The sequence below is a fragment of the Barbus barbus genome (genome assembly GCF_936440315.1).
Source record: "Barbus barbus genome assembly, chromosome: 12".
NCBI lineage: Eukaryota > Metazoa > Chordata > Actinopteri > Cypriniformes > Cyprinidae > Barbus > Barbus barbus.
The window spans coordinates 10,247,397-10,275,116 of record NC_136740.1 but is presented as its reverse complement, the minus strand read 5'-3'; the positions used below and the strand labels follow the sequence as shown (position 1 = coordinate 10,275,116).

Here is a 27,720-nt window from a genome sequence, read left to right as displayed (position 1 = left end):
ACTTTCTAATTGTTGGTTGGATCGGCCTGAGTGAATATTACACACGGATTTAGTCTAAAGCAGGTGTGCGCTGCTAATCTCTTCAGGTCTGGCTTGTTCAAGTAGAAATGAGTGTACTGTAAGTGTAGCTCTGTCAGATTTCGCAGCAGACAGCAGGAGGCAGGCTCATTACAAGGATACACAAAGAGAACTTTCAGCGACTGTAATGCCCTTCTTCAATTTTTGTAGCGTTTCCCCTGTATTGCATGCATGGAGAGCGCAAGCTGTCAGAGAACGCCATGGAGGGTTAGTCTTCATGTGGCTTTCCTTTGGGTTTCTTCCTGTGTGATGCCCCGTAATCACGTGACCTGGACTTGCTCCCTGGGTAAATCCTGAAGACAGAAATGAACAACATTTGAGCCATTCCACTGACTAATTGTACTCTTAACAAGGAATGGGAAACTACTTTGTAACTGTAGTTTGTAAAGCTAAAAGCTAATGGTAATTTGAACTACAGTGAAGTTTGTGTATAAACTTTATACATTTATGTAATATTTGTGTGCATGTTCTGGTATATATTTACGGTGGCCAAGAGAGCTCAATGCATGCAAATACAAAAAAACACTAGCAAATTAAGAAAACATCTTCATCCGTTTGACACCACATATGCTGGAAATACTCGCAACACAACCAAATACAGAAGTGCCCTGCAAATACTCACAACACAACCAAATACAGAGATGTGCTGCAAATACTCACAATACAACCAAATACAAAAATGCACTGTAAAAACATGAACGTGCTGCAAATATTCACAACACAACCAAATACAGAAACGCACTGCAAATACTCGCAACACAACAATCAAAAACAGAAATGCACAGCAAATACTCACAACACAAACAAATACAGAAACATGCTGCAAATGCTCGCAACACAACCAAATTTGTATTTGCAGTACATGTGTTGTCAAACCGATGTTTTCATAATTTACTGGTGCTTTTTCTGTTTGCATGTGTTTTCTTAAGCTGCAGCACGATGAGCTCTCTTGGCCACCGTATATATGGTTTATGAGGACAAATGGGTAAAATGACTTGTCCACTCCACATGCACCAATTGAATGTTTTCCCCACCTGCGCTGATAGAGGTAGATGAGGAAGACCACATCATCTCTGAAGCACGCCAACTGATGGGGTCCAGGAGTGGTTATTATTCCACTGAATACATCGCTGATGAATGTGTTCAAGCCCTGAGAAGCAAAGGCAATCCAGCATTGTAACTCTACTCTGATAAGACATTTTTGTACATCTATTTTGGAAAGGGTCTGAAGTCCTCTTAGTTTACGGACAATGAACTAAATGAGCAGTTACCCAACTAAAAATGAGCATCAGCCCTAACGTTAAGATCCTTCTGAAGGATATGCAGAGGTGTAGGTGCTACACACAGCTGAGAACCAGTCTGATGACCATTCACACATTTAAAAATTCAGTTCTTATTATTAATAATCTTAATAACTTCCTCCTCATTATCTTACTGTGACTGTGCGGGGAAGTTTCTGAACACTAAATAGGTGTTGTTGAAGTGTTAATGTGGGTGCTCATGTGTTAATGTATTAGAAGTTTCATTGTATCTAGAAGTTTCAATAGCTTAGAGGCCTTTCAAACAGAACACAGTTTTGCGTGTTTGTGAGAGGCCGGGGAGTAGAATGGAAAAAAATGTGTGTCATGCTAAAACAAAAAACAAAATAACTAAAAAAGATGCAATACGTGAGAATACTGATCAAAGACGTCTGTCAAGCTTATGTTAACATAGAAAAACAATGGAAAAGCAGCACAGTGGAATGCGAAAAATGTGTTCAATATGAAAGACCACTTAGTTATAATGGTCTATTTGGACTAGGGAAAAAGTTGCGAGTTATTGAAAGTTTTAGTATATGTTTTCATAAAATTTAAATTGATTTCTCATTAAACTGCAACATACCTTATACATAAAGATGGACACCTGCAGATGGGCCACTGATTTTAACTGTGGAGAAAAGCAAAAGACACAATTAAGGAACATTCAGAGTAAACAGTGCAGAAAAAAGACAACTGTAGCTGAACTGTATCTTACGACTGGTCTATAAACAAACCTTATAATTGATGAACAACTGAGGAACCATTGACAGAAATCCAAACGCATAAACACCTTGATGTTTAAAAAGAAGATGAACTATTATTTCCACTTCTTTTGTACAGAAAGCAATACAGTGTGCATTAACAACTCTTATATACTTTTAAAAATTCTTTAATACTTTTTTTATTATTAAAGCTCTTACCACTAATAAGGCCATTGGTTATCCAAGAGTACCAACTATTTAGAGTAGACAACATAATGAAACATAAATACATATATTTATTAAAAAAATAAGAGTGGCATTACATTAAAACATTTGTGAACTCTTTTTGTGAATTTTCTGTATAAATATGACCTATATAAACAAATGAATCCAAAATAGAAATTACTGATTAAAATGAGTGTTGTTAGTAGTAGTAGGCCAAAATTCTTCCAAGCTGACATACAGGACTGATTCACAGTTACTTAACATACTGCATGGTTGCTGTTATTGCTGCTTAAGGGCGTTACACCGGATAACAGCAAAAATATTCACAATAAATAAGTAAAAATATGCAACGTTTTTGAGTTATTAGTTTAGGTGTATTTGTATAGTTACAGGTAGATCCAGCATCAATGTAGGTCAAATTTACAGAAGACACTCAAGGGTTCACAAACTTTCCAAACCCCACTGTATTTTAATAATAATAAAAAAGAATGTTTAATGTGATTACAGTTATAATGTTACCTTTTATTTTGGAGATATAAATACGAGTATATGGCCCCACTGATACACAACGGATACATCAGATATGACAAGAACTTCATGGCCTGTGCAAGTAAAGAGAATGTCCATGTAAAACTACTTGAACAGTTTGGTCAGATTGAAAACACATATTTCCAGGCAAATCAATAGTGTCATAGAATGAGATGAATACGGGAACTGGAGGAAAGAGGGTTTATATAGAACACAATGATTCAATAAGCAAAATAAAACTGGTTTAAAAAAAGAATTCGCTCATACCTTAGAATCATAGTCTTCCGTTGCTCGCTCGAAATCATCCATTCTTTCATCCTTCAAGAAAACAACTTAGAACGAGTAAGACGTGTAGCATATTCCTCAAAAAGACCATACTGTGCTTACTGAGTGATAAACACTTACATGGAATTTGGGTGAAAGCACCAAGACCTTTTTCACTCTCCATAACTACAAATTCAATAATAGTAGAGGAAGATTCATATTCAGTTCATTTGGTTTTAACAGAAATAAATGCCAGCAGTCCAAAATGAGCACATTTAATCTATTTTTATACCTCAATTAGAGCTGAGATCCCAGTGGGAAGTAGAATCAGCCAGCTGGATTGTTCTTCTAGTAGATGGAGGAATATTACGATGGTGCTGAAACATCTCCACACAACTGCAGAGACAGAGAAACACAATTTTACAGCCACATTTTTGCCAGCTGTGACATTATTTTGGCACCAACATACACCAGGTCTAGGTATGAAGAATCAGTACCAGATCTTCTAGAAATGCCAGCTAAACTCTTCTTTTCTTGCCAGAACTTTATGTCGTTCTTGAAAGCAAAGATTTCAAATGATAGCTGCAAAACAGTCAATTCCACTGATGGTAAGATAATTGTATATTATTGGTCAAATATACACATGATCAACAGATTAAGCACATCAAAATAAGCAATTTTATAAAGTATTTTTACATGGAATGCAGGTACTAGAATGGACAAAGCCAAGACATGCAGCCCACTCTCAACAAACATGGCTTTAATTTCATCAAGATTCTGCTCCGAAAATCCTGCAAGATAAAGCAGAAAAACATCCTTATGATTAATACGGAATTATATATTAAACCTGAGAAACTTGAGAATCTAGTTATTGAGTTATCTCAGTATATGATTTCTAATTTATGATTGTATGTCGCTCACCAAAATGTTTGAGTGAGTATATAACAGCTTGTATGTGGATCCATATTCTGAACTTGCGTAAGGTATTGGTGTCGTATGATATTGTCAGAGGGACTGCTTTTGTGGTGCTGTTCATCTCCTGTGTAATTTAACATGCAAAAGTGCATTCATAAATCAAACTCATTTTTTATCAAATCTCAAAACTGTAATTTTATACATTTCAATAGTTTTTACATACAATTAAGTCATTTAATCTGCTTCTTAGTTCATCAACCAGTAGCAGTGGCAGATAAAATTTCTTTTTTTCCTTTTTTCCATCTTCAACCCTGAGAAAATAAAATGAAAGTAAAACAAAAAGTGTTGGATGTCTAGATTATATATTACACAGATACGTGTTATCTAGGTTTCAGATAATAACTCACATTTTCATATAGCGCTGAAGGTCGCTGGGCACCGCAGCACTGTTGAAGGTGAAATCCTCATTCATTACATTCAAGCTAAGTCGTGATCTCCAGTAAGAAACAATCTGCTGCTCTTTTGATGCCTTTACACAGTGAAAGATCCACATTTACAGGAAGTTATTCACATCTATCATAATGCATTTGCATGAGCTGATTTGAAATAAAGAAAATATTCATGTAGTAAATGTTTTCATGGCCTACTGATAAAGTAATATTACTGTAATGTATAAGCTTTTATGCAGGGTGAATTAAAAATAGTGCTTTTGTTTCATGCAAAAACAGCATGGTATCAACACAACTCATGAAAAAGAATTGCACTTGATGTACTGAAAGTACATCATAAAAGTCTATTAAAAAATTTATTTGCAGATATTCATTTTATATTAATTAAATAAAAAGCCACTCGAGTGTAGTTAAAAAGAGTACATATTCATGACTATGTTTCCTAAGCTTACTTTTAAAAAGTGTAATAATGTCAAATTTAAAGTTTTAAAGTAAATTTTAAATTGTCAAAAAAAAAAAAACTTTTTTGGTGTGTTGACTAATATACTAAAGCAAAGAACTTGTTTTTAACTTTTACTGTAGTGTGTTATTCTATATTTCATTTACAGAAAAAAATAGTTAAAATTAAAAAAATAAATAAATACAACATCATTAAGAATTTGTAATTACAAATATATTTAAATACATGACACAAGTTTCAATTGAAATTACACTTAAGTATATTTTAGTTTTAAAGACAACAAATTTAATTGTGAAATACATATAAAGACAATTAAGTTATACTTAAGTGGGTCAAAAAAACAACAACAACTAATGTTCAACTAATTGCATTTACTATATATTTAAACTATAGTATTTTATTTAGTATTTTATTTAGTATTTATATAGTATAACATAGTTAAGTGTCTGAAAACAATACTTTCAATTTGCATTTAAGTATATTCTTTAAATACATTTACTTAAGTACATTATTTCCGTAATAAGTATTCTTTTTAAAGTATGCGAAGCTGTACTTCTTTTTCACTTGGGCACTAGAGTGCCAATAAGCTGCCACAAGAACTGACCTAAACTGATTTTTTCCTGAAGATTTGAAGTGTTTTAAACTTGTCTGAATACAATACAGATAGTGATTGCTGAAGGAGTGCTGGCGTTAATAAATGGCCACAATACCTCACGTTTGCCAGACTGAAGAGGGGCCATTTGAGAGGTAAGCCGGGCCACAAGCCGCACATGTCTACTGTCTTTCCAAGGTAAAACTCCACTCTTGTGCACAAACACTACAGCATGGACTGTCCCATTGTTATGGGCCATCTCAGGAACTGGGACACTCACCTTCCTTTAATCACAACACAGTATACTAGATGAATTAAACATGCTATCTGAGGAAAAACTAAACAAAACAAAACTGCACTTACAGTATTCGCATACAATAAAATTGGTCAAAACCACATTAAAGGATGTTTTTCCATCTTGTCGCTTTTCACCATATGTCTCTGAGCTATAGTGCACTTTCTGTGAAATGTAAATGGTAAATGAGATTGTCATATAGCCCTAAAAATAACCTGTGGTGACAATAGTAATGGTATCACATGGTAAATATTTTATGTAACTTTGATACACAAGTCGTCACTTAAGTAACACTTTAAAAATTTTGAATGTCATTAAATTATTATACAATGTAGGAATGCTCTCACCAATAGCAGAACAACTGCAGCAGTTTAAAAATAGTGTAACTAATTTATTTTAATGCTATATGGTTTAAACTTGCTCATGCAACAAATCTAATCTTGTGAAAAGTGTGCTTTTTTGTACTGAATGTGCACTAAAAGTAGCCTATAGGCCTATAAAAAAACTGTACCTGTAGATAATATAGAATTGTAAAGTAAAAGTTTGCTTAAGTGTATAGTATGGCTATGTTTCTCAACACACTTAAGTACACTTTTAAAAAGTATAGGCCTATAAAAAAACGGTTCCTGCAGATAATATAGAATTGTGAACTAAAAGTTTGCTTAAGTGTATAGTATGGCTATGTTTCTCAACACACTTAAGTACACTTTTAAAAAGTATAGGCCTATAAAAAAACTGTACCTGTAGATAATATAGAATTGTAAAGTAAAAGTTTGCTTAAGTGTATAGTATGGCTATGTTTCTCAACACACTTAAGTACACTTTTAAAAAGTATAGGCCTATAAAAAAAAACTGTTCCTGCAGATAATATAGAATTGTGAACTAAAAGTTTGCTTAAGTGTATAGTATGGCTATGTTTCTCAACACACTTAAGTACACTTTTAAAAAGTATAGGCCTATAAAAAAACTGTTCCTGCAGATAATATAGAATTGTGAACTAAAAGTTTGCTTAAGTGTATAGTATGGCTATGTTTCTCAACACACTTAAGTACACTTTTAAAAAGTATAGGCCTATAAAAAAACTGTTCCTGCAGATAATATAGAATTGTGAACTAAAAGTTTGCTTAAGTGTATAGTATGGCTATGTTTCTCAACACACTTAAGTACACTTTTAAAAAGTATAGGCCTATAAAAAAACCTGTTCCTGCAGATAATATAGAATTGTGAACTAAAAGTTTGCTTAAGTGTATAGTATGGCTATGTTTCTCAACACACTTAAGTACACTTAAAAAGTGCACTTTATAATAATGTCATAAGTTTTATTGTAAAGCACAATTTAAATCATTGTTTTAATAATCACTTGTTGTACTTCTATAAATCAATTTATAGAAGTACACTAATTGATGTGTTGACTACAATACTAAAGCACATGCAAATATAGCCAATGTAATATATTTTAAATGTACCAAATTACAACATCATTACAAATGTCTAAGTGTGCAAATAGGCCAATATAAATTAAAATCCATGTCATACAAGTTTCAATAGAAATGGCATTGAAGTGTAGTTTATGTTACATAAATGCTTGTCAGTACATTTAGAACATACTTTAATGAGCCATACAAAATAATTATGAAATGTATGTAAAAAGATGTACTTAATTCCAAAAACACCTTAAAGTTCAGCTAATTACATTCATTAAAACATTACATTCACATTGCACTTAAGCAGCCTACATTTTTTTAAAGTACAGCCTATATTTTTCTGTACTGTTTTAAAATAAAATCATGCTAAAGTGTACTTCTTTTTCATAAAGAACCACACAAAAGGTCAGCTTGCCTTTCAAACTTGGTGTTAATGTCAAATTTGTCCACTTTGAACAGTAGGCTGTATCCAGTTTCATCACTGGGGTCCAGAGCGGAATAGATACTGAGCTGTTGAGACATGCAATAACTGTAACGTTATGAAGCAATGCGCTACTGACAATACATTTGACAAAGACAGAGATGAGCTCTTCTCACCTGAAGTCGAGGCTTGACAGTGAGGTAAGATGTAACGCAGCTGTCTCCTTTAGCGCTGTCACAGGGTTTGGTGTGAAAGAAGCCGTATATGGCCCAGCACGTATGGAGGACATACACCACCAACACCCCGAAAATCACTTTAGTGTAAGACATCTTGAACTGAGACCCATTTTTGGGCTTGGAATAGCACGACGGGAACATCTCAACGCCACGCCAAGTTCGTTATTGTAAGTGGACAAATACAGAACAAAAGCTGTTAGCGTTACAGCATCACTTGCCTCGTTCATTCATTCATTGTGCGCTCGCGGATTGGAAATGATGCAGTGTCTTTATTCCAGGCGCATCAGTGCAGCATCGGTGCAGCAGCGAGCTGGTTTCAGTGGATGACAGGAGGCCAAAGACTAGAGCTGAGATGATAATTCACATCTAATTTCTCGAATATGCAACCGTACGATCAGATGTACAACCAGAATCTCAGAATACTGTATCTGTGGGCAGGTTTGAGCGGGATGTAGGCGGAGAGCGCCACCTTGCGGCCGCAATGACAATCTGCGCTGGTGACTTTTTATGCTCATAAGCAGCATCGCTATGATCGAGACGGGGGTAGCTGCAGCCTGGAGCAATGGGCGTGCTGAAATGAGGCGTTCCGAAAGGTGAATCAGTACAACAAAATCTACCCCTAACCCTACCCCCACACCCTGACAGACAGCTTTGTCGACCAATCATTAAGACCTTTCTCCACGCCCCTACCTTTTGGCACGCCCTAACCTTTCGCCACGCCCATTGCTCAAGCCTGCAGTTATCCCTACTTGCTATGATCTACAGTGGTAATGTCAAAAATGACCACTCAAAATTTATTTATTTACAAATGACGCAGATTTTTTTCCCTCCCCCAAAATGACCAAATATCAGTTAATGCACAAGCAAAATACACAAGTAACTATATATTTATATTAAAGAATGCGTTTATAAAGATCATATTAAAGGTCATATTACATTCGTCAATTAAAATGCACATGCAGCTTTTTAACGATTTCGCAAGTAACACATAAATACTAGTACAAAACAAATGAAGTTTGTAATTTAATATAAGGAAACAATTAAATATATAAATATTAACAAAATATAGCATGAAAGATTCTGCTCAAAAATATTTTAAATTATTACATTATTATTATTATTTGCGGTGTCTACCACACGTTAGTAGGCGGAGTTAGTGTAAGAAGCCTCTGCCTAAATGAAAACAAAATAATGATTAAAAATAGCCGACAGGAGCGTTTTATTTTCATGAAAGGGCAATCGAATGTACCGTTCTCTTTTGGGCTCAGTAGCCTATCTACCTTGTCGTCTATCCACCATAAACATTCATAAAGGGCGGCACTTGTCATTAAATTATGCACATATCCAAAAAGGAATTCATGATATCAGAAATAACCATTTCTACTACTGAAAATTACATTTTAACATGTAACAATTAAGTCGCAGATATCAACAATTCAATCAACAACCATTTCCACTTCACAATTTTCAAAATTTTCATTAAGAACAAACCTTCTTTTATAAAAACTACAACTTGAAAGACATTGTTAACCCTCCAAAGAACATATTTTCCCACCTCAGGCACAAACTCCTTATTAATATTATCCTTTTTCTTCAAGCAAGGGCGCCTTTCTTTTACCACCCCATTGCGGACAATGTGTATGCCATTAGAGTAGTAAAACAAAAAAAATATTTTTAAAATTGTATGTTTTCCTAATAGTAAAATGCCCCTTTTTTGGAAACCATTAATAGACTGTAATTTTAATTAATTTTTTTATTCTTAGATTTTTAATCTTGAAAAATGAATTTGACATTTCAATGGCCTCACTGTTTGTAGTGAAAAAACAAATTCACTTAAAAAATACAAATAAAGTTGCATTTATTTGATTAGTCCACACAATAAGAACATCATTCAACATTAATTTCTGTAACATTTCATTTTGTTTCCATAAACTTTTAACAAAATGACCCTGTGACGGGGTGGTAAGTGATGTGACGGTGGTTCAATGTGACGGAGTGGTATGTTTCTCCATATGAACTGCTGGTTTTAAACTTTAAAAACTGCAGGAGGGGAGACATTAAAATAGGAGATGTAATGAAAAACTTGCTCATGCTTTGAAAAACTGAAATGGGCATCATAACAGTGACTGGGAGAGTGCGCATCCACACATCCTTCTGGTTTTCCATGTGGCGGGATGTCACAGGCTGTGGCGCTTGAATGATTTCGAGCACATCATCGAAGAGATACCACAGGAAGTCATCTCTTGGAGGCCAGAAGAACCTGTTGGCCCCAATACGATGCATACATTTTACAAGGGCATGTGTTTCATCTGTGTCCATGATGATCCCAGGATAAAGGTCATTGTCATATTTAATCACACACCACTTTCCAATTATATTTCCGCTTTCCCAATCAATTGCTCTGTTGGCACCTTCTGGGCTGTCTTGTTAAAAGTAAAATGCTGTGTGTTGAAGCACTGACATCTCAGCTGCTTTTGCGTGGTGCACATGCAACTAACTTCCCGGTAAAGGATTTCTCCTGGAGTAAATGTGACCACTTGGTGGGTTTTCATTGTGTATGGCACTGGTGGAATCTGGCCTGGCATCCTTTGCCTGCACTACTGCTTCGGATGCTACATAAAACAACTTAACAGTTGTAGATGTTTCTGTGAGGGCCTTATATAGTTCATGGGCATCAGGTATGTCACGGCCATTGGTCACCAGCTTGTCCGCTGTTCTTTTCAAGGTTCCCCCAACACCGTCAGGGGCCCCCTTGCCATGGCTTGCCTCAAAAAAGTTCCATGTTCCCCCTTTCAGACCTCGTCTTGCAAGCTCTGTGCTGAAAAGGAAGAAATTTCCTTTCTGTTTGTATTGGGTACATGGTCCATCACTCAGAAAGTGTAGAACAGATACATGTGGGTATGTGGCTTGTAGATAATTCAGCACCGGATTCATATAGCAGGGGGCTTTTGTGTTTGGAGGGTGACACTGTGCTAAAACAGATGGGCTCTTTTTCACCACCTATGTACAAAACACCAGTGTGCAGAGTAGCTTGTTGGTGTGAGGAACCAAAGTGGACAGCTTGAACCTCTGAGCTGTATTTGCATGTGTAGTTTTCAGAGAAGTCGATGTGGATCACTGCCTCCTCTTTTGACAGGTTCTTTTTCAGCTCTCTGCAGTAGGAGTACTGTTGATTTATGTTGAATGTGTGTCTTTTGAATTTATGAAGAAGATTGTGGAATAACTCCACAAGACTGTCTTGTGTGTCCTCCATTGTTTTCTTCACTGTGATCTTGACAGTGGTTGGACCCTCCCTCGAATCTTCCCTTGCTTTCTCTGCTGTGGCCCATTGAGTGAATGCAACCTTTGCTGAGCCATCAAATCTGGAGAGCTGAAGAGTCTTGTCTTTGCATTCCTCACACTCATCATACATGCACATTTTCCTAGAGGTGTCACAGGTTATCATTTTAGTCAAACTCTCGAGATCTGAAGTATCTATGAGCCTCAAATTATGCAACTTCTCAACGACAAATCTGAGATTTTCATGTATCTTGCACAGACATGTGTTCTGTTCAGAGAGAGTGGGATGTACTACCCAAAATGGGCGAAGCTTACAGAAAAAGGAGTATGATGTGGTGTTTGTGTTTTCAATGAGAATTTTTTTTTAAAGATTTTTCATTGTGTCAACTAAAAACCTTTTCTGCTTCTTCACCTTTTTCCTGGTAATTGTTTGTTTTCTTCCAGTCGTTATCCGACTGTTGTCATCTCGGGTGAAGAAGGTTTGGACTTCGGACTTGAAAGCAGCAGTGAACCTGTTTGTGGGATTTATTTTGGTGGAACAGAGGTCTTCACTCTGAACACTGCGACGCTTCTTTGAAAATCCAAGGGCATTTTCAGCAAATCCTTGTAGCCTGTACTTCTTCACAATCTTCCCCGCTTGCTTTACAATACTTATTCTTTATGTCTTCAATCAAGGCTTCATGAAAGAGTAGAGTTTTTTTTATTTTGGAGCTTACTCTGCCTGTCTTAGTTACTTTTATTTTTGAATGAGGAGAGTCATTCTTCTTTAAGCGCTTATATCTTTTTCTGTATTTGTCAGCGCGTTTTCTTTCCTTCTCTAGCGATTTATTTAGTTTTTCAATTCCTTTGTGTAGTGTATCCCTGTTCCTCCTGGAAATTCGCTTTTCTTCTTTATGTTGCCTGAAACAAAACAAAAATCTACTGGTAACTTAGGGGTTCAAGTCATGCGCACCGTATGTAAAAACAATTATTCATCAATGATAGTAATCGTATTCTGCATCTTATTGTCTACATGTGTCCATTCATTTATAATCCTAACTGCACACTACCCTGACCTTGTAGATCCTAACTGCTGGTTTGACTGCTGGACAGGATCTGGACTCAGAGGAAAGGTGTCCAGACTGTGCTTCCTAGCCTCTGCTTTCTCTTTTCTGCTCTTGTTCTGCTTCCTCCACTTTTTACGCAGCTGATGCTTCCCTCGCTCACTTAGATCACTAATCTTCTTCTTTTTTCCTTGCTCTACATCCCGTTTCCATCTCTGATGCTCACTCTCTAGATATTTTTGCCTCCTCTCAGGATCAGCATCCCGACGTCCACGGTATCACGGTATCTCCCCCGACGCTCAAGATGTGGTGTCTTTCGGTGCCATGGTGGGCGCTGAGGAGGAGGAGGATGCCATTTCGGCGGCAGCGTCTGCGAGAGAGGAGTGGTCCAACAGCTGGATTACACTGCACTCCACGGCAGCGGCGCGGGTGACCTCCATCATCAGGGCTCGAAAGGCCAGAGACCCTGCCCTGACAGAAACGGCAGACCACCGGCACCGGAATCAAAGCTACGTTCCTGATGCTGTCTCTAGGAGGAGGAAAGCTGCACCCAGCGCCGAAGATGAGCCACTAAAGATGTCCGCTCGCTCCGCTGTGTGTGCTCACCACGCCCCCCTGCCTGTTGCGGGTGGCGAGAGCAATTGTCATGTTTTGACTGTTCCACTATGCAGTGCAATAAAGTCTAAAAAAATACAAAACTCACCTCAATATCAGGGCAATTTTCCTCCTCTCACTCCCCTCTCCCCCATGACTCACTCTCACACTCGTGTGGTATTAAACTTCCTGCCCCCAAACGGCAAGTTATCCCTCACGGTGTGCAGTCCACCTCGCCTGCTGTCACAGTTCACAGAAGCATGGCAGGCACTGCCAGGGGTATCAGAGTGGGTTATGAAATCAATAAAGAACGGCTACACGCTTCAGCTCTTCCGCAGACCGCCCCGTTTCAACGGTGTGTTAATGTCCACTGTACGGGAGCGGAATGCCTCAGTTCTGCGAGAGGAGATACACAATCTTCTCGCAAAGCGCGCTGTGCAGGCAGTACCTCTCACAGACCGCGAGAGCGGCTTCTACGGTCGTTATTTTCTGGTGTCAAAGAAAGACGGCGGACTCCACCCAATCTTGGACCCGAGACCGCTGAATCGCGCACTTTCAAAGCGCTCGTTCAAAATGATTACGCTGAGACAAATCCTCTCACATATCAGGCCGGGAGATTGGTTTATCTCCGTGGATTTAAAGGATGCTTATTTTCAAATTCAGGTAGCCCCCCGCCACAGGCGCTTCCTGAGATTTGCATTCGAGGGTATAGCATACCAATTCATGGTCCTGCCCATCGGCTTATCCCTGGCCCCTCGCACATTTACGAAATGCGTGGACGCTGCTCTCTCTCCTCTGAAACAGAGCGGAATGCGCATCCTGAACTATCTCGATGACTGGCTAGTCTTAGCCCAATCAGAGAGTGCGCTGCTCAGCGACAAACTCAGACTCCTCGCTCATATTCAGAGCTTAGGGCTGACTGTAAATATGTAAAAAAGCATGCTGGTACCGAGCCAGAACATGTCCTTTTTAGGAGTGGAGCTGAACTCAATCAATATGCGAGCGTGTCTGTCGGAGGAGTGCTCACAAAAACTGATCAGCTCTCTCGCAGTCTTCAAACTAGGGCGTTCTTCCCCGCTAAAATGCTTTCAGAGGATGCTCGGCCAGATGGATGCTGCTTCGACAGTGTGCAATCTAGGGCTCCTGCATATGTGACCTCTTCAGCTCTGGCTAAAGAGCCGGGTGCCACAGAACGCATGGCGCACGGGCACCTTGCGCATCAAAGTAACGTGCGACTGTTTGCACACGTTGACCCCTTGGCGCAATATGACTCTGTATCACCGGGGTGTTCGTATTGGCCAAGTGATCAGGAGAAAGGATGTTACGACAGATGCATCGAGCATGGGCTGGGGAGACATATGCGATGGCAGACCAGCCTAGAAAAGGATGTGCCTAAAGTGCTTTTGACTCCATTTAAAGCGCAGGTCATAACACTATCTGCTTTCCGCCCTGAAACACCGACCCAGGCGGAGCCGCTTAATACACTGCTGTACCCTTTACGTACGGTGCGCACTTATATCGAGCGCTCTAGACAGTTCAGACTCTCGGAACAGTTATTTGTATGTTTTGGTGGACGCACAAAAGGACTGCCTGTGTCCAAGCAAAGGCTGTCACACTGGATCGTCGACGCAATTGCTTTGGCTTACAGCTCTAAGGGCGCGGAATGTCCGATAGGGGACACCCGCGGACTCGTGTCATCCTGGGCCTGGGCAAATGGCATGTCTATTCAGGACATTTGTACGGTGGCAGGCTGGTCTTCACCCAGCAATTTCGCAAGGTTTTATAGCCTAGATGTGTCGTCGTTTGCCTCGCATGTGCTATAAGTGCAAGCAGCGCACCCACCTACTCAGCCTCGGCTATGATCTGAGATGTGTATCAGTGGTTTCGACTAGATCGTATACACCCTGTATTGACGCACCACCAATTCAATGCGGTCCCTAACAGTTTATCAGAATGTTTTGATATAGTTCACCACGTTTTTTAGGACTTGATCACCATCATACTCTGCTTATTGAGCACCGCTACAGCCGTGCATCATAACACATGATTTCATTGAAATTAAACAATTTCAACTAATCTATACGTGAGAGCGCCGAAGCCGCCGCCATTTCACATTCTCTGTTTCACTGGAGTTACCTCCGCCCCTGGTGTGACGCAGAATCGTGTAGTTTCCGTGCCCCCCCTGACTTTTACATGGTTTCGACTAGGTCCTGTAGACCTGAGCTGTGTTTACTAAGAGCGCCAATATCATTGCCACTCTCATTACTGCTCCGAATGGGAAATTTGACATACTTAGTTGAGCCAGGCTCCATCGCTGTGACACGGCGGGATTTTATACGTTCCCATAGCAATGTAGAGTGACCAAATTGAAGGGGAACGCTCTCGGTTACTCACGTAACCTCGGTTCCCCGAAATGAGGGAACGAGACATTGCTCTTATTGCCATGTCACTGAGCTCAGGATCTTAGAATGCCAAGTTGCTTCAGTCAAAGATTCTGTCTCGTTCCCTCATTTCGGGGAACCGCGGTTACGTGAGTAACCGAGAGCGTTTCGTCTGATACGCAAACTCAAACACACGTGACTCGCGGTGTTTTCACCATCTGAGGACATGGACACATGCACTTCATCTCCAGAGCTGCTCTGAGAGTTACTTCACCAGCTTTATGCAGTTGCATTTGAGAAAAATTACCGTCAAATACACGCTGAAACTAAAACCAAAACTTAAAGACCTTCACGACAATCCGCCAAAATAAAAGCCCGGTTTATATTATATATTTGACTTTTGTAATATATTTTGACCAATTATATTACTACTGTATACTAAAATGCAATTCTCATAATAATAATAATACTATTAATAATATAATTTGAATGAATATCATACAACCAAGTTATTTTTTTTATTATTATTATTTTATACAGTTCAGTTGTGCAGCATCTGATCTTATCTGATAAAATGAAAATGCTATTTTTTTTTTGTATTGATTCATAAAACACAGAATCCAGAAAAAACAGAACACAGAATTTAGGGAAAAATAAATAAATAAGTTTAAAGGCCGTAAATTAAAAGGTAGGTCCTCTGTGGAGTTTAATTGTGAACAAAGTTATGTTTACCTTCATTCTCAAGGTCTAACAAACAAGTGTAAAGCATTTCCTTCCCCATTAATGGTAAATGGATATCATGATAAATATCAATATTGTATGATATGGAAAAAAAACTATTGTGGTAGCCTATTTTTATAATTTTTTTCTGAAATATTTTCCTGGATTATCCAGGATTAATATCCTGGATAATAATTTTCCTGGATTATCATTTTAGTTATTTATTTATTTGGAGTATATCAAACAAGTAGCCTTTGAGACCGTTTTATCCCTTCAGGGAGCCCTCAGTCACAAAAAGGTTAGTGACCCCTAACTGGAGACCTGAGGCATCAGAAGATAAAGCGTGCCTCTTTTTCTTTTTTTTTTCTTTCTTTAATTAAGAACATGAAAACAACATTATTACAGAAAAACAGGCATCAAAAACAGAAGCTCCAAAGATGGTTGAAGAACCAAAAAAAAAAAACTAATAAAAATAAAAAAGACATTCACAAGATGCCAAATACAGATTCGTAATAGCTTACAATAGACGTAGCTTTTACATTTTTCACAACTTTAAGAGACTTCATTAACAACGTGAGTTCGTTAGAGAAAACCTTGTATAAAGGAGGAGATTTTGCCAATCTACATTTATGAATGAAAAATTTGTCATTCAGGATGATAAAATTTACAAAATTGTGAATATTTTTATCATTATTCTCAAAATAAATAATTTCTTTCACATTCAGAGTTATCATTAGATTAATTTTAACTGAAAAACACCAACTATATTTCCAAAATGATTGTACACTCTGGCAATCAACAAACAGATGACGTAAAGACTCTTCACAACTGTTACAAAAAGAACATTCTTTCCCAATATCCATAAAGTTAGAGAGCAACATTTAGTTGGGTATATTTTGTGTAAAATCTTCAGGTGAATTTCTCGTTTGTAATGCAAAATTTGTAAAGAAGCAGCCATGTTTTTCTCCAATTAACATCCCTTAGGATGGAATTCCAATAAAATGTTTCCTCTTGGAATAGCTCTCTTTTCTTTCATTAAAAACTAGTCTTATATCTTTGTTAGTAATTTTTTTTATCAAATACATTTTTACCATTTATAAAGAAATTACAATCTTTATTATCAACTTTATAATAAGTCAGGAGGATGCACATTAAATTAATATGCCCAGAGGGAATAGCTTTGATTACAACAGAAAATTCTTTAAATTTTTATAGGAAAATAAAACTTAGACAAAAAAGAATCATAAGAGTAAATTCTTAAAGATGAATCAAATAAATCACTCAAGTACATTAATCCATGATCCAACCATTTCTCAAAAAAATAAACTCTTGCCTTTAACTGTGATCAATTCGCTATTCCAGATTTTCATTCCGTGAGGAGAAAAATTATGCACAAAGCACAATTTCCAGGCCACCTCACCGAGGTGTCCTGCTGGAGGTAAAATTGACTTTTAAATCCAGTGTTTTAAAGCAAGGAGCCATGTTTGAGGTTTGTCTGTCGAGAGAGTCTCAGGAAAGTGTCGATGAAATGCGGGACATGGAGAACTGTGAAGAGCTCAAATCACCTTTCAGACGCCCTCTTACAAACACATCACAGCACACTGCTGCTGAGAGCTCAGGGACACTGTAGATGCCGCACTGTGTTAGTTTATGTCTCGGCTGCTCAGACAACATGAATAACACATTTGTTTCTGTTGCCAGACCTCTCCTGTCGCCAAAGAGGCACAGATGCATCCCAAGTAGCCCTGTCTAGTGTTGCTCCAGTGTTTGTTGTGGTAAGACAAACACTTTACAATTTTTTGTTTACAAAATACACAGTTTGTGTTTACAATAAAGTCACTGACTTACCTTTAATAAATCACATTCTCATTCACAGATGAAATTTGAGCCTGATGGGAATGTGACCTCATTTGGTGAGTTGACTGATTTTCATATTCTACTGCATGTTAAGCGTTTAGGTGAGATTTTAGTTCATTTTAATTTGACTCAAGAAATTATACTTAATTTTAAGTTATCTTGGAACGATGTGGTCATCTTACACACACAAAAAGAAGATTATGGAGTTGTGATCTTTTATATTCTGCATGGAAAATACTATATTCTCTAACAAAAACTGCAAAATGTACCAAAACATCTACCGGAAATGTTGTTTAAAAAGCCCTTAATGCTTATTATTAAAAAGAGAAGGTTAAATAATAATAATGATAATAAATCTTTACTATGTATGTAATTCCTCTACTTTGCCAATTATACATTTTGAATTTGCTGAGAAAATTGATTTAATGATGAAAATTTACTTTGTTGGATTTTTATTGATGGATCTGGGTCTTATGGGTTTAAAAAAAAAAAGAAATTATAGAAAAGAAGAAGACAGTTGTATCAGGAGCTTGGTTTGCAGGCGGGAGATCTTAGATTCCAGCACCTAACAAGTATTACAGCAAGGAACAATGCCATCATCATACGCATGGAGGTATGGGCACGTTATAGATTGTTTCATAAACATAGTTCATCTTTGTGTTGTACTTTTGGAAGTTGAATACAATTTCCTATCAAAGATTTTGTGAGTTTATTTATTGATTTATTTTTAGTCCCCCAAGGCTGTGGTGACACCGCAGTGTTTACAGGTGCTGGATTTCTGTGGTCTCGGTCTGGAGAAATGGCTGGTGTTAGAACTTGGGGCACAGCTGGCGGGAGATGGAAATTTGGCTACTTACCAACTGCCCTTTGAGTTCAAAGCTCTGGAAGCCATTCTGCAACACAGGGTGAGCACTGAACAAATATAGAATGCATAATGATTGTTAATAAATTACTAGTGCTGTCAAATGATTAATCGCGATTAATCGGATCCAAAATAAAAGTTTTGTTTACATAATATATGTGTGTGTACTGTGTATATTTACTATTTATATATAAATACACACACATGCATGTATATATTTCAGAAAAATTTTATGTTTGTATATTAAATATATTTATATATAATATTTACAGTGTGTGTATTTACAGTATCTCACAGAAGTGAGTACACCCCTCACATTTTTGTAAATATTTTATTATATCTTTCCTTGTGACAACACTGAAGAAATGACACTTTGCTACAATGTAAAGTAGTGAGTGTACAGCTTGTATAACAGTGTAAATTTGCTGTCCCCTCAAAATAACTCAGCACACAGCCATTAATGTCTAAACCGCTGGCCACAAAAGTGAGTATACCCCTAAGTGAAAATGTCCAAATTGGGCCCAATTAGCCATTTTCTCTCCACGGTGTCATGTGACTCGTTAGTGTTACAAGGTCTCAGGTGTGAATGGGGAGCAGGTATGTTAAATTTGGTCTCATCGCCCTCAGTCTCTCATACTGGTCACTGGAAGTTCAACATGGCACCTCATGGCAAAGAACTCTCTGAGGATCTGAAAAAAATTATTGTTGCTCTACATAAAGATGGCGTAGGCTATAAGAAGATTGCCAAGACCCTGAAACTGAGCTGCAGCACGGTGGCCAAGACCATACAGCGGTTTAACAGGATAGGTTCCACTTAGAACAGGCCTCGCCATGGTCGACCAAAGAAGTTGAGTGCACATGCTCAGCATCATATCCAGAGGTTGTGTTTGGGAAATAGATGTATGAGTGCTGCCAGGTTGAAGGGGGGGAGGGGGGGTCAGCCTGTCAGTGCTCAGACCATACGCCGCACACTGCATCAAATTGGTCTGCATGGCTGTCGTCCCAGAAGGAAGCCTCTTCTAAAGATGATGCACAAGAAAGCCTGCAAACAAGCTGAAGACAAGCATACTAAGGACATGGATTACTGGAACCATGTCCTGTGGTCTGATGAGACCAAGATAAACTTATTTGGTTCAGATGGTGTCAAGCGTGTGTGGCGGCAACCAGGTGAGGAGTACAAAGACAAGTGTGTCTTGTCTACAGTCAAGCATGGTGGTGGGAGTGTCATGGTCTGGGGCTGCATGAGTGCTGCCAGCACTGGGGAGCTACAGTTCATTGAGGGAACCATGAATGCCAACACGTACTGTGACATACTGAAGCAGAGACTGGGTCGCAGGGCAGTATTCCAACATGATAACGACCCCAAACACACCTCCAAGACGACCACTGCCTTGCTAAAGAAGCTGAGGGTAAAGGTGATGGACTGGCCAAGCATGTCTCCAGACCTAAACCCTATTGAGCATCTGTGGGGCATCCTCAAATGGAAGGTGGAGGAGTGCAAGGTCTCTAACATCCACCATCTCCATGATGTCGTCATGGAGGAGTGGAAGAGGACTCCAGTGGCAACCTGTGAAGCTCTGGTGAACTCTATACCCAAGAGGGTTAAGGCAGTGCTGGAAAATAATGGTGGCCACACAAAATATTAACACTTTGGGCCCAATTTGGACATTTTCACTTGGCGTGTACTCACTTTTGTGGCCAGCGGTTTAGACATTAATGGCTGTGTGTTGAGTTATTTTGAGGGGACAGCAAATTTACACTGTTATACAAGCTGTACACTCACTACTTTACATTGTAGCAAAGTGTCATTTCTTCAGTGTTGTCGAATGAAAAGATATAATAAAATATTTACAAAAATGTGAGAGGTGTACTCACTTCTGTGAGATACTGTATATATACATAATAAATATATACAGTACACACATATATTAGGTAAACAAAAACTTTTATTTTGGATGCGATTAATCGTTTGACAGAACTAGAAATTACATTTATAATTATGAATAAAATAACACATACACTACTGATACAAAGTGTCAGTTAATAGTTTTTTTTCCCCCTAAAGAAATTACTTTTATTCAGCAATGATGCATTAAATTGATCAAAAGTGACAGTAAAGACACTTACAATATTCCTTTGATGAATAGAAAGTTCAGTAGAGCAACATTTATTTGAAACCACATTAATAGAATGTCACAGTTTACACAGTTGTCACACAAATAAGCAACACAACTGTTTTTAATATTGATAAAAATAATAAAGATTACTTGAGCACCAAATCAGCATATTAGAATGATTTCTGAAGGATCATGTGATGCTAAAGACTCAAGTATTGGCAGCTGAAAATTTAATCTTGGCACCACAGGAATAAATTACATTTTAAAAATATATAAAACAAACAAGGAATAAAATAATATTTCATAATATTACTGTTTTTAAAATTAAAGCAGCCGTAAGTGCATCATAAACATATTTATTATTTTGAGTTATTAATAGATGGAGATCATAGTGGGTAGTGTGGAATTGTTATTTCATACCACAGTCTGATTTTTGTCCATGTTTTTGTTCTCGGTCTCTGTGTCTAGTAATAATTTTTCCATGTTTGTATCTGCAAACATGCGTTGTTGCATATGGGTTAGCATATGTTCTGGCACAGGTGAATGTGCTGCAGATGCAGCTCAATGAAGTTCAGCCTCAGGTTCTGGATTGTTTGGAATCGTTGGTCGACCCAAAGCTCCTCTCTGCCGACCGCAGCAAACTTCATATGCTCCTGCGTAATGGCAAGAGGTGAGTTCATTAACTTAATTAAAAAACTGGACTAAAAGTCTTTCCCCAGCCATATTGTTGTGTTTAGAACATTATGTTCCCAAATGCAAGAGGCATTTAACTACACCATTAAGAACTTTCTAATTAGCTATTCTTAATGAAGGATTGCTGTAACATAATTGGTTGGGTAATTGCTGTATGAAGCTTATCCAGAGTTATTAAACGATACAATTGTTTTGTTGGGTTTTTCTTGTGTTAATTAGGGATGAGTCAGGATGGTTGACTTGGCCGTCTAACAGCTAATTAGTTTTTTTAGTAATGTGTTTATCTAGTCGTCCCCCCCCCCCCCCCCCCTCCCCCTTTGTGCTTGTAGTTGTAATTCTTTTATGGTGGTGCTTTGAAGGAGAATAATTGCAGTTGCCAGCAATTGCAGTTAACAATAAATTTCAAGTACTGTATAATTAAAAATTGCCTACTGTGAGCAATGTTTCCATTATAGTGCATAAGCCACGAGTCTGTCTTTGCTGTGAAGTCTGTCTGTGATAGTTTTGTGTTATTAAAACCTAATTATAGAGCATGTCTTAGTTGACTAGTCAGTTTTCAAAATATATAGGTTTGTCCATCATTAGTGTTAATAAAAAAGTGCCTGAAACTGACCAATCGATTAATATTACTGTACTGGGGCTACACATTGTTGGAAAAAAATTACATTTCAATATTTATTTTTATTCTGTGATGTACAGTACAGTATTGCAATATGAATAATTACATTTTAAATTGTAATTAGGATTAATTACATTAGACTAATTTGAGTTTTTTTGTAGAGGATATATATAAACTTTTTTTTTTGTTTTTGTTTTTTCAGTTATGTTTTTATTGTGTTAGTTTGATTGAAATTAATTGGAATGCACAATGAAAAAACATGATTTTTGAAAATTTTAAAAAACTGAGTTATCCGTTTTTGCAAATTAACTCTTCATATATTCATACAAACCATCATTTTTTATGTCTGAACAATTTGGAAAAAACCTGGAAAAAAATATCACACTTGGGGGCACTTTATATAAACTAACTAAAGCCCCTAACATTTAAATGGCAGGGGGGGGGGGGGGGGGGGGGGGGGGGGGTCGTAGTATCAGAGTTCAGTGTTGCATGGGGTAAAAGAGGGGAGGGGGGGCAAGGACTGGAGGGAATTCAGCTTCCTGACAGCCTGATGTATGAAGCTGTCCTTCAGTCTGCTGGTCCTCGCCTGGAGACTCCGCAGTCTCCTCCCTGATGGCAGCAGACTGAAGAAGCTGTGTGTATGCGTTGAAGTGACTTGCGCCATACCATACAGTGATGCAGCTAGTTAGAATGCTCTCGATGGTGCCTCTGTAGAAGGTGCACATGATGGGGGCGGGGGCTCTGGCTCTTCTGAGTTTGCGGAGGAAGTAGAGACGCTGCTGTGCTTTCTTGGCCAGTGCTACAGTGTTGTTAGTCCAGGAGAGGTCCTCTGTGATGTGCACACCCAGGAACTTGGTGCTGCTCACTCTCTCCACAGTCGCACCGTTGATGGTCAGAGGAGCATGCTGAGTGTGTACTCTCCTGAAGTCAACAACAATCTCCTTCGTCTTCTCCACATTCAGAGAGAGATTGTTGTCACTGCACCACCCGGCCAGGCAGCTCACCTCGCTCCTGTAGTTTGTCTCATCTCTGTTGCTAATGAGACCCACCACAGTCGTGTCATCCGCAAACTTAATGAAAAGGTTAGAGTTGTGTGACGGTGTGCAGTCGTGGGTCAGCAGAGTGAAGAGGACGGGGCTCAGCACACATCCTTGGGGGGCCCCAGTGTTCAGTGTGATGGTGCTGGATGTGTTAATGCCTTAATGCAGGAATGTTGTCAGGACCCGGAGCTTTGCGTGCATTGATCCTGCTGAGGAATCTCCTCACAGCGTCATCGCCTGGTCGCCGGGAGGAGGTGGAGTCTTCTGTGCAGTGGTGCTGTTTTGTGCCTCAAAGCGAGCAAAGAAGGCATTCAGCTCATTCAGCAGGGGGATGGTGCTGTCACAGGTCTGTGGTGGGGGCTTGTAGTCCGTAATGGTCTGTATCCCCTGCCACAGGCTCTGAGTGTCTCTGCTGTCGCTGAAACGATGGGCTATCCTCCTGGAGTACTGTCTCACAGTCAACGTAGCCATCTACCAGGAAATTTTAGAGCACTTCATGCTTCCTTCTGCTGACAAGCTTTATGGAGATGCTGATTTCATTTTCCAGCAGGACTTGGCACCTGCTCACACTGCCAAAGGTACTAAAAGCTGGTTCAATGACCATGGTGTTACTGTGCTTGATTGGCCAGCAAACTCGCCTGACCTGAACCCCATAGAGAATCTATGGGGTATTGTCAAGAGGAAGATGAGAGACACCAGACCCAACAATGCAGATGACCCGAAGGCTGCTATCAAAGCAACCTGGGCTTCAATTACACCTGAGCAGTGCCACAGGCTGATTGCCTCCATGCCACACCGCATTGATGCAGTAATTCATGCAAAAGGAGGCCCAACCAACTATTGAGTGCATAGAAATGAACATACTTTTCAGAAGCCTGACATTTCTGTTTAAAACTTTTCATTTTACATTATTGACACACTATTTTCCTTTTTTGATATTGTGCAGTTGCTTTGACACAATTTACATCGTTAAAAGCGCTATACAAATAAAGGTGACTTGACTTGACTTAAAATATCCTTTTTTTATTGATCTTATGTAACATTAAAATTTTCTGAGACACTGAATTTTGGGTTTTCATTATCTGTAAGCCATAATCATCAAAATTTAAAGAAAGAAAGGCTTGAAATATTTCACTCTATGTGTAATGAATCTATATCATATATGGGTTTCACTTTCTGAAATGAGTGACAAAAAATATTGACCTTTTTCACGATATTCAAATTTTTTGAGCTTTGATCTATAATTTAGTTTGAGAGTAAAAACATTTTCTCTCCCTGCAGCCTCTCAGAGCTCGAGACGGACATTAAAGTGTTTAAAGGTCCTGTATGAGGATGAGCTAATAGATGAACTCTGTCTCAAATCACAGCCATTAAGTTTCAAAATGCAACACATTTATATGTACACAAATATTCTTGATGTCAGTGTAAATATCTGATCATTGTTGTGTGGATCTGGTATCTCTGTTGGTGTGTCTGTTTTTGTATGTGGGTATGTTTATGGTCACATGGGGCCAGTGAGAAGAGCAGTCTGGGCATAGATCACGCTGAAGAGATGGAGTTACTGCTGGAGAATTACTTCATGCAAGCAGAGGAGCTGGGAAACAAAGCTCGAGAGCTGAAAGACCTCATCGATGATTCTGAAAGCGTCATCTTCATTAACCTGGATAGGTACTGTACCGGCGGCAGACATAATGCGTTTATCTGCACTAAGGCATTAAAGGCAACTGGATCATGATTGAAATTGTTGATTGCTTTATTTAACTGAAAGAACAGATTTATATGCAGATCATATGCCCCAAGGGAATAGTTCACCCATAAATGAGAAGTCTTCTTTTGTTTTCCAAAAAAAAGTAAAAAGTTTAATTAAGAATCAAGTTAATTAAGAACTTATGGGCGTCATTTTTAATTTCATCTGTTATTTACAGTCTGTTTTTAAGGCATTTCGGGCAAAACCATTGTTTTTTCATGCGCTGGTCAGTTTTGAGATTTCAGGGAATGTGGCTTGCATGACTTGTTTTCTTTTAGACATCAAAAATGCACATTTAAGTGTTATTACACTTTATCTATTTGTGCCTTTTGATTTCAATTACAATTCATATCTTTAAAGACCATTTTATTAAAATGCGTCTTATCCCACACTGAGCCAGAAATCTCTTTTGTAGCATCTATATTCTGAAGATTTAACAGAGAGGTTTGTTCATATATCATACACCTTATTTATGTAATATTTTATTCCTAAATATTATTATAAAAATTATGTCATTAATTACTTACCCTCATGTCATTCCAAACCTGTAATACCTTCGTTCATCTTCGGAACACAAATTAAGATATTTTTGATGAAATCTGAGCGCTCTGTGACCCTGATGTCACATGGATTGTTTTACTGATGTCCTTACTACGTTTTGGGGTCTGGGAACATTTCAGTTGCGTTGCTGTCTATGCAGGGTCACTGAGCGAAATATCTTAATTTGTCTTCCGAAGATGAACGGATGTTTTACGGGTTTGGAACGTCATGAGGGTGAGTAATTAATGACAGAGTTTTCATTTTGGGGTGCACCTATCCCTTTAAAGTACTGTGATTACTTAACTGGGGAAGTATAATGATAACTATTATTGAAAACTGATTAAGTTAAAATTTCACTCTATTCACAAGTGCCTTAAATTGTCTTTAACCACTGTAATGTCATGATGCGACTGAACCTCCAGCTCACCATGGGAACCTTCTTGCTCTCTTTATTTGGTCTGATGGATGTGGCTTTTGGAATGAATTTAGAATCTTCTTTTGAAGAGGTTGGTACCATTTTACTACAGTTGACTGTTGTTATAGCCAGCATTGCGTACAGTGTTATCAGTCTGTTTGAGTACATGTTGTTTATTGACCCACATTGATCTGTGTGCGTAGGACCCGCGTGCGTTTTGGTTAGTGACAGGGTTGATGTTCCTGGGCAGTGGACTCATCTGGAGAAGACTTCTCTCTTTTCTGGGACGGCATTTAGAACCCAGCTCTCCACCTCCTGTACGTAACACTCATAATACTCCTCCATGTTTACCATTATAGTGATGATTGTAACTTTTATTTTTTTATTTTTTTTGGTCTTTTCACAGATTCCCCCTGTTTGGAGGAAAAATCAAATCGGCACCTTAAAAGCAACAGACATTAAACCTGGAATTAGATGATAGTGTGACTGCTGCTTTTTCAGTATTTTTTCCCTCCTTCTCCATATCTCTGACTTTTATGCATACTGTATTTTTCAGTATTATGTACAACTCACCACCGTCTAATTTAAAATGACATTTATCTATTAAGGTTTATCACGTTTTTATTTTGCTATGTGATATTTGTCTTGAGGTTTTGGAATAATCTCTGTATTTATTGTGAATATCACTGACATAATGATATACATCAGATACCTTTTATTGACTGTAAAAACAAAATGATCTGCCAGTAACTCAGTTTCCCTGGTTTCCCTTAAAAACATGTTTATGAATACATAACTTTGATAAAACATAAACATTCATTTGTTGTTGGCTTTTTATTTTAGGCATCTAGAATAAAACATTTGATGTTTTTGAGTACTAATGCACTTGTGTGTACATTATTCAAACTTTGAGTTCTTATTAAAATACTTTGAACCTCTATTTGCATGAAAAGTGCTCTATAAAGGAAGTGTATAATGCATTATGTAAAGCGTGTTTGAACTTCGCTTATATCAGGACAGAACAGCAGGGGGAGATAAACCCCCACTACAACACTTCCTTCCACTCATTATTTTTATTCCCCAAAATATTCACAGATAGGATGTATATCCCAGAAGACAACATTACAAACATCATCTTACTAATGAAAAATGTTTTAGCATTCCAAAAATAATAAAATCTACAGGAAAAAAAATAAAAATGAAACGTGATTTAAAATAATTGCATTGGCATAAAAATTTCCATAATCAACCATATTTTGAGCTAAAACAAATGACTGTTAGTGTTACTACTGTAGGGACGTGACTAATATGGGATAACATTCAAACAATACAAAAATATTTGCAGAAATAGAATTCTATTTGTTTTTCAGCAGTGGTGACTGATAGGTTATTATAGCAACAGTTGCTACAAAATAAATAAAACAATAGCAACTATGATAAACTGTAGCCTGCATCTGATTAACTTTTAGCTCTGTCTGAATGGGTTTGCAATTGAAATTTTGATTTACATAGTCTGTGTAAATGGTGGTAGATAGTTTATAGTTCGCGAATGTGAAAATCATTTTGTATTCATCAACTTGTATTCATTTAAATTCTAAATAAGCAAATGTTTTTCTTTTTTAATATTTATTAAAACAGATGACAAAACAACAAACTAGACCAACAACAAACTAGTTACCAGCTTGTTATACCAGTTTGAAACTTTTTTTTTTGTTTTTGTTTTTTTTCCAGTACCAGAAAAAACAGCTGCGTCTAACTTGGACCAGCTACTACGCTCCCGACACAGCTAGTTTAATAACCCTGACGAAGTCTGTCTCGAAGCCAAGTAGGCTTCACACATAGACAACATTTTGACCGGAAATTCCAAAAAATTATGTTCATGTTGACTAGTTTCATGTCAAGTTTACTAGTTTTTGAGACAAAACCT

The 27,720-nt window shown here is 38.0% G+C and overlaps 1 protein-coding gene and 1 pseudogene across 2 annotated transcripts; one reads left to right on the top strand and one right to left on the bottom strand.

The window, feature by feature from the left end:
- Positions 1–286: 286 nt before the first annotated feature.
- On the bottom strand, positions 287–8,027 carry LOC306878416 (lipid scramblase CLPTM1L-like; the record flags this gene model as incomplete). The annotated part of the gene is made up of 17 exons (XM_079430763.1): positions 287–371; positions 1,113–1,228; positions 1,960–2,004; positions 2,111–2,166; positions 2,297–2,331; positions 2,822–2,904; positions 3,098–3,148; positions 3,236–3,280; positions 3,387–3,490; positions 3,592–3,676; positions 3,791–3,885; positions 4,016–4,133; positions 4,233–4,320; positions 4,417–4,538; positions 5,629–5,777; positions 7,628–7,739; positions 7,827–8,027. The coding sequence occupies 17 exons, from the start codon at positions 8,025–8,027 to the stop codon at positions 287–289; spliced, it is 1,590 nt and encodes a 529-aa protein (XP_079286889.1).
- A 5,857-nt stretch (positions 8,028–13,884) lies between these two features.
- Positions 13,885–26,271, top strand: LOC306878517 (magnesium transporter MRS2 homolog, mitochondrial-like; annotated as a pseudogene). Its single transcript has 12 exons — positions 13,885–14,087; positions 17,375–17,529; positions 17,605–17,678; positions 17,780–17,816; positions 18,263–18,373; positions 18,492–18,665; positions 21,279–21,409; positions 24,373–24,490; positions 24,607–24,759; positions 25,767–25,884; positions 25,997–26,110; positions 26,200–26,271. The product of its transcript is annotated as a magnesium transporter MRS2 homolog, mitochondrial-like (transcript).
- Positions 26,272–27,720: the final 1,449 nt, after the last annotated feature.